At 35.3% G+C, this 12,474-nt stretch overlaps 1 protein-coding gene across 1 annotated transcript; it reads left to right on the top strand.

The window, feature by feature from the left end:
• Positions 1-1,061: 1,061 nt before the first annotated feature.
• LOC131800779 (uncharacterized) lies at positions 1,062-10,322 on the top strand. The gene is made up of 2 exons (XM_059118467.1): positions 1,062-1,282; positions 8,621-10,322. The coding sequence occupies exon 2, from the start codon at positions 8,623-8,625 to the stop codon at positions 9,580-9,582; it is 960 nt and encodes a 319-aa protein (XP_058974450.1). The 5' UTR covers positions 1,062-1,282; positions 8,621-8,622; the 3' UTR covers positions 9,583-10,322.
• Positions 10,323-12,474: the final 2,152 nt, after the last annotated feature.

Below are 12,474 nucleotides of genomic sequence, written 5' to 3' on the forward strand. Positions count from 1 at the left end.
TAAATTTACGCAATTTTGCCCAACACTGTTGGTTGGGTATTTACCGGCGGCTGCATAAAATACATCAAAACGGAATGATGTAAATGATTGAAACACTTACATATACACACATACATTCATGCAGCCACCGGTAAATTCCAATGCTGAATTCCAATAAATAAGCATCGTCAACAGCCAAAACTGGTTTGATGTGACGATGCAAATTGGACAATAATTAGTTCTGATTTAATTTTCGTCGCGAAAACAAGTTTCCCCCCGTGTGACAAGTGTCAGTGCAAAATAAAATAGAGAACCAAATCTAATTACATTGATATTAACATACAACAGTGAACATCTAACCAACAACAAGAAGTATCAACATTACAAAACGAGTTAAAATTGTTAAAATAAATTACAAAGACGTTCAACAACATACAACAAGAAGGTGAAAAACAAAATTGTATAAAAAAAAACACATACACCATACATATAAAACTTGTACATAAAAACTTAAAATCTAATGAATTAATACTAATTAACTAAAATTTAAAGTCTACAAAATAAAAACGCCATGAAATAAACCTAAAATAAATTATTCAAATTTTAAACCTAATTATCCTTAAATCTAAGTGCACCCCCATAAAAACACAAATAAAAACGAACCATTTGAAATAAATAAAAAAAACCATATAAATTTGTTATAATTTAGAAAGGGCAAAAAAGGTAAGCCTAAAAACATTTGGTCCTTCGAGCCGGATAAAAAAGTGAAAGTTTTTTAAATAATTAAAAACAAAAAAGAACAATTTGTGAGTGGACGCATAAAAGAACAGTGAGAAAAAAGAACAGTGAAATAGAAAAAAATACAGTGGGGTTCAAAAATAAGTGCAAAGTTTAAAAAGAGTTGAAAAAAAAAATAATTAACAAAAAATAGACTTTACACAGTGCAACAAAAAGTAAAGTTACACAGTGCTACAAGAAAATAAATAAATTTTTAAAATTTTAGAAAAATTAAATTTTTTCTTCAATTTTAAAAAAGAAAAATAAAAAATTTTTTCAACAAATTAACAAAATTTTGAAGTGACATTAATTTTTTTATACAACAAGAAGAGTGACATAAAAAAAAAGTGACATTAAAGATTAATTTACCCAAAAAGACAATAGAAAGTGATAAAAAAGAGACAATATACAGTGACACAGAGAGCAACAACAAGGAAAATTGTGGAACCAGCAGCAAGGAGAGACGGACGGACACACGCAGCACAACAACACCAACAACAACCGAGACCCAAAACCCAAAATCAAAGTGAGTACTCGTTTAAATTTCTTTTTTGACACAAAAGGGCATTTCGGGAGCAGGCAAATCTTCAATATTTGCATTGACCCGCATATTCCCATATTTGGCAAGATAACTTTGACACATATTCAAAGCTGCTAGTTGCCCACTCTGACACAGTGAACGAAATTTTCCATTTGGAGCCATTTTTGTGGACAGACATTTGGCTATTGACCCGGAAAAAAAGAAAAAAGCAGAAAGACACATATTTTTTTTCAAAAATAGCGGGAATTTTCAGCCATATACAAATATATATATACAAAAATTTTGGAATTTTCTGAACGTGGAGTTCAGGTGAATACATAAGCGCCATATTGACACAAATACATAAGCTTTTAATTTTGGAAAGTTGGCGTCACTAAACTTGGCAAACATATAAACGCCATATTGCAAAAACTATATACAATTTTTTGGAAAAAAAGCGTCACTTGCAATATATAGTCGCCATATTTTTTGGAAAAATTTGGCGTCACCCGAATACATAAACGAGTAAATAAAACCCGTTTAAAAAATAGCGTCTGGTGGACAGACAAAAAAAATAACCTAAATTTTTTTTGAAATTTTTGCAAGCGTCTGGTGGACAGACATACATTTGAAAATTAAACTACAAATTTTTTGAAATTTTTGGAGAAAAAAATTGGCAAACAAGCAAGCGTCTGGTGGACAGACATACATTTGAAACTTAAACTACAAATTTTTTTGAAATTTTGGAGAACAAATTTTATATCGGAGTCTGGTGGACAGACATAAAATCGATCCCATATATTTACAATTTTTATTTTTATTCTAATTTTAACCCTTTTTCCCATTTAGCACAATATCTATTGCTCTAAGGAGCTTAAAAATTTTTTCTGTGACCCAAAATTAATTTCTTGCATTTTTCGCAGAAATATTTTGCTGGTAAACTTTTTTTTGATTTTGTGACACATAACACGACAACTTTTTGGGAAAAACTTCTTCATTGACATTTTTTACACTTTCTTGAATTTTTTGCTGAAAATATTTGGATTTTGACCCAAATTATTTTCTTTTGCAATATTCTGCTGGGACATAAAATTTTCTGCTGAAATATTTGGACCTTGACCCAAATCAATTTTTTGGAAATTTTTGCTCAAATTTTTGGATTTTTTGACCCAAATTATTTGTTTGAAATATTTCTGCTGAAATATTTGGATTTATACATACATAATTTTCTCTAATTCTCGTTGCGAATTTTATCAAAAAATTTGGCGAATTTAGAAAATTTGTTGAATCAGACAAATTTTCACAAGCAATAATCAAAGTTATTGGCTTTTTAAAAATAAAATCCTCCTGTCATAGGATATTAAGTGATTTTAACAAAAAATTAAAATTTTTTTTTGACAACCCAACACACATTTTTACTTCGTTGAAATTTTTTTGGACTCTCTGAAATTTTTTGGAATTTTCAACTTCTCGTGGACAATCAAATTAGACTCTCGTTTTTTTTGGAAGAAATTGTTTACTGCGCAAAACATCTCTGGTAATTTCTGCTTTGCAATTCTCGTTTAAACACTTTTGTTTTAAAAACTTTTGATTATTTGTCGAATTGCAAGAATAAAATCCTCCTGTAAGTGGACTTTAAGAGATTTTATTTTCCTTTTTGCTCATTTTGGCGAAATTTTGACCCTTCTGGTAACCCAGCAAACATTTTTAATCAAGTCAGTCCGGCGTCAAATATAAAGAAAATTTTTGAATTTTTGGAAAAAAAAAAAAATTTAATTATTGAAAGGAACGAAATATAATTTGACTCAAACCAATAAAATAGGCTCGTTTTCGTCGACAGATATTGAGAAAAAAACTTATCCTCATTTTAAAAAATAAAAATTTGGATAAAAGTTTAAATTCTAAACCAAGTTAGTCCTTTTCATTGGGCAACTTTTCTTTTTTGTAAACCAACAAAATTTCGTAAAGGTTAACGCTCAGCTTGCAAAATGGATAAATCTTTAAGCGATAAATTCACAAATTGCGTCAACGATCTTCAGGATTATATTTCAATTTTTTCAATAACCAAACCGGATGACACGGTTCATACTTTGGAGACAACACGTATGGAGTTGGATTCTGCATGGGACCAGGTCAAAAGGGCATATTTAGACTGCCGTGATTATGTTCCAGAGGAAGGAGGAAAAACCATCGACAAAAATAAACTGAGGAAACATTATATGGATACCATGGGATCATATAAACAGGCGCTGAGTTCAATAAATGGACAAATTCAAAATATTTTGGATGAAAAGGCACAGGAAAAAATGAAAAGAGAGTCAGAGATATCACAACAAGGAAGGGAAGTGGATTTTACTAATGTATCGCGGCTACCTCCATGCGATACCGACACATTTAAAGGTGGTTATAGAGAATGGCCAACTTTCAGAGATCTATTTTCGGCAATTTACATAAACAATTCAAAATTAAGCAATGTCGAAAAATTATTCCATTTAACGCAGAAGACCGCAGGAGAAGCTAGAGAAATTATTTCGCATGTCCCACTAACAAATGATGGATTTACATTAGCATGGAAAAATCTCATAGATCGTTACGAGAATAAACGGATGCAAATTAATGAAGAAATCAAGACACTTTTTAATCTACCTGGAGTTTCTACAGAATCAAGTCACACAATTCAAAAACTACAACGCACGGTAAATAGCTGCATTCAGACACTGGGGATGCTTGATGTCGATGTTAAAGGATGGGATCCGATTTTAATATACATTTGTTCAACAAAATTACCTAGAGGCTTTTTAGAAGAATTCGAGAACTCATTAAGCGATTGTAAACAAATTCCAAAATGGGAACAGTTTGACGCTTTCTTAACAAACAAATTCAAAACTTTGGAATCAGTTGGTAACATAAAGCCCTCTACATCGAAATTTGCTCAACAAAAACCAACTAACAATCACACGCCTAGATTTTTGAAAACATTTCAGACAAATGTCTCAAAAAATACAAACAACTTTGGAGGAAGACCTACTAATGTAATATTACCTCAACAAAATAAACAGAAAAATACTCAAACTTGTCAAGTCTGCAAATCAAATCATTTCATAAGAGATTGCAGCGAATTTTTGAAAAAGAGTGTGAATGACAGAATTCACATCGTGAAAACATCACACTTATGCTACAATTGCTTGTCATCAAATCACGGAGTAAAGGATTGCAAAAGTCGCTTTGGCTGCCGTATTTGTACTATGAAACACAACACTTTGTTACACAAGGGAACGGAAACCCAAACAACTAACTCATACCTAGCTCGAGTGGAAGCACGACCTAGTACTAGTGCTGCCGCTCTTACAAATCAAATACAGTCCACTACAAACCTAGAACCAACTACTATTACTACTTTGACCCTCCAAGATAAGCAAATTTGTGAGCGACAATCTGGAGGAACACTACTCTTCACAGCAATAGTACAAATTGAAACCAAAGGACAACTTTACGATGCCCGAGCTCTAATAGACTCAGGATCACAATCCACCTTTATTTCGGAAAAGATGAAAAACTTTTTGAAGTTGCCTACACGGAATAACTTAGTTCATGTCACTGGCTTAAGTCAATTTGTTTCTGAGACTTCAACAAAATCTTGCTTGTTCACTATGAGATCCAAATACGACCCTAGCTTTAAACTGGAAGTCTGGGCTCCAGTTTTAAAGAACTTACCTTCAAATCTACCACCACAAAACTTAGATGAATCACAACTTCGAGATGTAACAGCATTAGAACTGGCTGACCCGAAATTTTACGTTAGTCAACCAATCGATTTACTTATTGGAATGGACATAGGACCATTAATATTCACAATTGGAACTCCAATGAAAACATTTGGATCAATTTTAACACAAAAAACCAAATTTGGATGGATAGTTGGAGGACCCATACCAGGAAGCATCCTTCAACGAAAACAAATATCACTTCTAAATACAACTTCAATAGAGAAAGTACTTACACGTTTTTGGGAGGTGGAAGAGACCCCTAAAAAAGTTTTACGGTCAGAAGAAGACCAATTTTGTGAACAAAACTTCATTGAAACAACAATACGGAACAAGGATGGAAGATATGTGGTGACTCTCCCATTCAAAAAATGCGAGGAATTGGGGAATTCCAGAAACATCGCCCTAGCTCAATTCTACAGAATGGAGAAAAAACTTATGAAAACACCAGAGATCAAAGAACAATATGATGCCTCAATACTAGAATACTTAGAACTTGGTCATATGAGGAAAATCAATCCGAATGAAATAGATAAAATGCCAAATTATTATCTACCACATCATGCAGTAATTAAGCCAGATCGAATCACGACAAAGTTAAGAGTCGTCTTCAATGCTTCTTGCCCATCATCAAACAAAACAAGTCTCAATGACATATTGTTTCCGGGACCCATTTTACAACAAGATTTGGTACTACAAATTCTAAAATGGAGATTCTTCAAATATGCCTTCAATGCAGATATAACAAAGATGTATCGCCAAATACTTTTGGATTCAAAGCAAACGAAATATCAAAGAATTCTCTTTAGAAAGTCTCCGGAAAACCCAGTAGAAGATTATGAGCTGCTAACAGTTACATTTGGAGTTAACTGCGCACCATATTTAGCATTGAGAACTCTTCTTAAACTAGCAGAAGATGTAAAAGAATCATACCCTAGAGCCGCAAATATAATTTTGAATAATTTGTATGTTGATGATGTATTAGCTGGCGGTCACACTGAAGATGAATCAATAAAAGCTCGAAAAGAATTAACTGCTGCTTTAGACTCTGCCGGTTTTACACTAATGAAATGGGCATCAAATGATCGCAAAATAATACAAGATATTCCACATGAACATTTGCTACCACTCAATTGGCTAGACATTTCCGAAGATGCTTCAACTAAGACCCTTGGAATTCGATGGAATATCTCAGGCGATTATTTTTCGTTTACACCACCTTCAATGGAAAATAAAAATGTATCTTCAAAACGAGAAGTTTTATCAACGATAGCCAAATTGTTTGACCCATGTGGATGGCTGGCACCGGTAGTTGTCGTAGCTAAGTTAATAATGCAACAAATCTGGCTAGACAAAATTGACTGGGATGATCAATTAAAGCCAATAACACAAATGAACTGGAACAATTTTGTCAAAAATAGCAAAGATATTGAATATCTCAGAGTTCCTCGATGGATTCAATACACGCTAGATGGTTCTGTAGAGATTCATGGATTTTGTGACGCATCAGAAAGCGCATATGGAGCCACTCTTTATATTCGGGTGGAAAATACTGACCATACCACACATACATTCTTGCTAGCAGCAAAGACTCGTGTCGCTCCAATTAAAAAATTATCAATACCCAGACTCGAGTTATGCGGGGCAGTATTACTTTCAAAATTAGCAAAATCCATTGTAAATAGTCTACAAATATCAAAATATTCGACACAATTTTGGACCGATTCTACCATCGTCTTAGCATGGTTAAAAAAGCCTCCTTGTCATTGGAGCACATTTGTTGGAAATAGAGTCTCGGAAATTGCTGATAATGTTGGACAAGAAAATTGGAGACATGTCGATTCGGAAAATAATCCAGCTGATATTGCGAGCCGTGGATGTTCACCCGCCGAGCTAAAGACCAATGAACTCTGGTGGCAGGGACCTCAATGGCTCAGAATGCCAAAAGACCGTTGGCCAACACAAGATATCCCACAAGACACAAACGCCGAAGCCAAAACGGCAAAAGTCATGACTCTTTTCGCGGAAAGAGATGACCCTTTAAAAAATTTCTCCTCTTTATCTAAAGTTTATCGATCATACGCATATGCTCTAAGACTCTGGAAAAATACTGGAGCAAATAGGCAACATCTTCGCACGTCATCACAAGACCTTACAGCAGCCGAAATCCAAGATGGAAAACGATCTTGCATAATTCGTACCCAGAAATTCGTATATGCCGAAGAATACAACTCACTTATGAAAAAGACTCAAATTTCTCCTTCAAGTCCTCTATTGACACTCAACCCGTTTCTAGACTCAAAGGGTATTATTAGAGCAAATGGCAGATTGGTACAATCGCCAGCCCTTACATATAGCGAACGTCATCCAATAATACTACCACATGGCGCAAAGCTTAGCAAATTGTTAGTCGAATTCACTCATAAGATCACCTTGCACGGTGGTAATCAATTAATGACCCGAGTATTAAGGTCCGAATTCTGGATATTTGGACTCAAGTCGCTTATCAAACAAACCATACGAAAATGTCGAATCTGCTTAATTCACAAAAAACAAACCCAAACTCAAATAATGGCTTCGCTACCACCCGAACGCACTTTTCTTTCTCGACCCTTTACAAACACAGGGGTAGATTTTGCAGGACCCTTTAACATTAAAAGTTATTCAGGAAGAGCCTGCTTTATTACAAAAGGCTACGTGTGCCTGTTTGTTTGTTTCGCCACTAAGGCTATACATTTAGAACCCACAAGCGATTTGTCGACATATGCCTTTCTTGCCGCTTTTTCTAGGTTTATTAGTCGGCGAGGTTGTCCGTCTTGTATATTTTCGGACAACGGAACTAACTTTGTGGGAGCGGTTGATCTATTAAAGCGAGATCGATTAGCTTTCATGAAGAATATTCAAAATAGCACTATTCAAAACAACTTCACTCAAAATCTTACTTGGAAATTTATTCCTCCTGGTGCTCCGCACATGGGCGGCTTGTGGGAAGCTGGTGTTAAATCATTTAAAATTCATTTACGAAAAAGTATCCCAAAAATGAATTTCACTTTTGAAGAATTCACAACTATTTTATCAAGAATTGAAGGCTGTCTTAACTCACGACCCTTAAGTCCTGCTAGCGACGACCCAAACGACCTTTCCCCTTTGACACCTGGTCATTTCTTAATAGGAACACCTATTCTTACCCCAGCTGAACCAGACATTTCAGACACAGATTTAAGCTTAGTCAATCGTTGGAAAAGACTCAAAGTTATTTCGCAATATTTTTGTAACAGATGGAAGTTAGAATATCTTCACGAACTTCACAGAAGAACTAAATGGAAATATGAAAAAGAGAATATCAAAGAAGGAGATTTAGTTGTCGTAAAAGATGATAGATTGGCTCCGCATGAATGGAAGTTAGGTCGTATCGAAAAAACGTATCCAGGCAGTGATCAAAATACCAGGGTTGTAGACATACGGACGGCAAGTGGCAACATTAGCAGACCCATAACAAAAATTGTCAAATTGTTTTCCGACTGACTAGTCGGATTCACACCCAAAAAAGAATTTAGTACTCGCCTTCATTTTCTTTCAGATATGGCCGCTTACTTGCCCAACCAGGACTACCGTCTGGACGATCGCAGCCGTAGCCCAGCCTCATCTGCCCGTCCTACAGCAAGAAGCGCCAACAGACCCTTACGGCCAATCCAACGTCCCAGTTCCACATCCCCTGAAAGACGTCAACGAAGTCGATCCGATGCAAGACCCCGCCAACGCCAAGAAAGACCAAGCTACTGGCAATATTCATGTGGGCTCTGCCAAGATGACCATGCCCTCAGTGCCTGTGAGAGGTTCCGCAGACAGACGCCCTTCCAGCGTTATGAGACCGTGGAGCGTCGGGGGTATTGCCGAAATTGCCTGGCGAGAAGTCATTTGGCCCCCGACTGCCCGTCTTTAACTGGTTGCCGGAGATGCAACGACCGGCACCATACCCTATTGCACGGGGCGTCTCAATTGGAGGAGGTATCCCTAAATATAGAAGCCGTCACCACCCCAGCTTTCGCGTGGGACTTAGTATTTGTACCGACGGCTATGGTACGCATAACGGCCGAGGGTATGGAGGGTTTCAGCATGTTGCGGGCCATAGTTAGCCAATCGGCGACGATGTCCAAGATCTCATATGCAGCTTTCCGTCGCCTGGGTCTGCAGTCGCGGAGCTACAAAGGGGAGCGATTCACAACCTTCACAGTTTCGCCCCGCCGCACGAACAGTACTTGGAGTCTGAAGGTAAATGCCGTAATTATCGAAGATCTCCCAAGACGCATTTACTCGGACCCAATACTTGAAGACCCCACTAGATGCTTCACGAGCTACGCCTTAGCTGACCCTGATCCCAGAGGAAATAGTCCGATCGATGTGGAACTGGGAGCGGACACGTACTCCGCCATAAGGAAAGATGGGTGTACAGCAGCTGGAATTGGAGATGTCCTGGCCTACAACACACAACTGGGCTACGTGTTTGCCGGACCCATCAAGAATATGCCGAGGAACGGATGAACGAGAATTCTTATGGTATACTACAAATGAATACTTACACTTGTCATTCGGGGCCCAGAAAATGTTCATAAATTTACGCAATTTTGCCCAACACTGTTGGTTGGGTATTTACCGGCGGCTGCATAAAATACATCAAAACGGAATGATGTAAATGATTGAAACACTTACATATACACACATACATTCATGCAGCCACCGGTAAATTCCAATGCTGAATTCCAATAAATAAGCATCGTCAACAGCCAAAACTGGTTTGATGTGACGATGCAAATTGGACAATAATTAGTTCTGATTTAATTTTCGTCGCGAAAACAAGTTTCCCCCCGTGTGACAAGTGTCAGTGCAAAATAAAATAGAGAACCAAATCTAATTACATTGATATTAACATACAACAGTGAACATCTAACCAACAACAAGAAGTATCAACATTACAAAACGAGTTAAAATTGTTAAAATAAATTACAAAGACGTTCAACAACATACAACAAGAAGGTGAAAAACAAAATTGTATAAAAAAAAACACATACACCATACATATAAAACTTGTACATAAAAACTTAAAATCTAATGAATTAATACTAATTAACTAAAATTTAAAGTCTACAAAATAAAAACGCCATGAAATAAACCTAAAATAAATTATTCAAATTTTAAACCTAATTATCCTTAAATCTAAGTGCACCCCCATAAAAACACAAATAAAAACGAACCATTTGAAATAAATAAAAAAAACCATATAAATTTGTTATAATTTAGAAAGGGCAAAAAAGGTAAGCCTAAAAACAGACGTATTATACTCTATCAATAAATCCCTTTTTATCCGAATGATAGATAAGTTCACGAAGATTGCCCTTATAAATGAAATAGAGAAAAGATCAGACCCTGAATTCAGGAAGGCTACGGACATATAAAAAAGATTATAAGTGAACTGGGAATGAAATCAAAGGGAAGGACAAAAGTATTGAAATCCATTTTACATCAAGCTTAAATCATAACAGTAACAGTGATGTTGAAGACTCCATAATACCATAAATAAACATCTAAGAATTTTAAAACATACTATGAGACATATTGCAGTTGAAGAACAAATGATTCTAATTAATGGTTATTATAACGAAACTATACACAGCACTACCAATATGAAACCTATTGATTTTGTGAATTGTAAAATAAATGAGAAGGAATATAATGAAATACATGAAAAACTCGTAAAGAAGAAAGAACTTAAAATCACAAAATTAAATGAGAGTAGAACTAATGACATACCCATCGAAGATGGCATTAATTATATCAAGGAGACACGAGGAGGAAAAAATTATCTTAAATTTAGGAAGATAGTAGGAACTAAGATTGACGATAATCATTTAAAAGACGAAAACTCCAATCATATATATTACAAAACACATGTAAAGAAGAGTAAAAAAAAATTCAAATTCCTGATAGTATTGTACTTCCAAATCAGCAAACTTCTAGAAGAGGAAACGTATTAGATACTAATAATAATAATTTAATTTTGTATGATATATTATTAACTTTTCCCAAATAAATACGAGTATATTTGTATAAATGAAACTGACACTGGCCATCATATTCCTATCCTATGCGATGGCGAAAATAGAAATTGTTGATTTTGACAAAAATGAAGGATATTTGCCCATCAAGGTTGAAGATAAGAAGCTAATAGACCACTATATCAAGATTTTACATATCGTGAACAACTGATTCTTTATTTAATAGAAAAACTAAATCTAGCCTTAACATCTAACATAAAAATACACATGAATTTATTTACTAATGCACGCTGTCCCAAAATACATAATGCACTCCACGCACACAATACGTTGCAGGAGAAACGAAACATACCTACTGTGTGATCGACCCTTTCTTATCTTCTATTTGTGGCCGTGCCATTAATTACATTATTTATTACCGACCATAAACATAGCATATAAAAAGCACATGCATCTTAAGTGTTTTCTTTATTTAACTAATTTACATTCTTCGGAAAAGACAAATAAGAATGAGATAAGAATCTAAAGAAGTATATTAAACATACAAACTATTTATACAACAAGTACAATTTCTACAAAACTAAACATACTCCCGGCCATAAAAGATCCTAATCTTTTAACAAACTGAGATCGATCACCTTTTAACATTTCAATTGCGTGCTTCATAAATTTCATTGTTATTTATTTAAAGTAAATGGTACAAATCTGAATTTATTCTGAAATCATTTCTCAAATTATACTAATTCATCTTGAAATATAATTAACGTATTCTATTGTTACGGATTTGTATACATACCTTAAAAATACCCTAACTAAAGTCGAGGAGGTGCGATGACTATCGGCAGGTAGCGGCTGGACAGATGGTAGAGTCTTCGGAAAACCAAGTATAACACTGTGATTATACCAACGATGAAAACACAAGTCGTAAGGCTCAGGCTGTAATGCGTAAGGTGATGCGTGTCTAGGTGAATAGGGAAACCCAGAAATCGTTTAGCTTGCGAGATATCTGGCAACTTGTAGACTTCGACTTCGTTCTTCAGACTTAGATGGGTGAGAGGTGGCAGGGATGCGGAAATGTTGAATTGCGGGAATTTGTAGCTTATCTCGCTGTTGTAGTTCTCGTGCGCCATAAATTCATCTCTTCAGCTCAATATGAGGAGCCGCATCCTATATCAAATTAGGTAGGTTATGATGCTATCATAAACGCCAATAAAAGAACTGCGTTAGACATATTTAAAAATAAGCTTATAGAACCAATGCGTTCCATAATCATTTGTCGGAATCCGGCAAAAATCGAGGATGCTATGAAAATTCTGTATGATAACAATTATGCCTATTCAAATAAAAAGTTTAACAAAAATCAAGGAAAAAATGTTACTAA

This window comes from Musca domestica, unplaced genomic scaffold (assembly GCF_030504385.1).
Source record: "Musca domestica strain aabys unplaced genomic scaffold, Musca_domestica.polishedcontigs.V.1.1 13, whole genome shotgun sequence".
NCBI lineage: Eukaryota > Metazoa > Arthropoda > Insecta > Diptera > Muscidae > Musca > Musca domestica.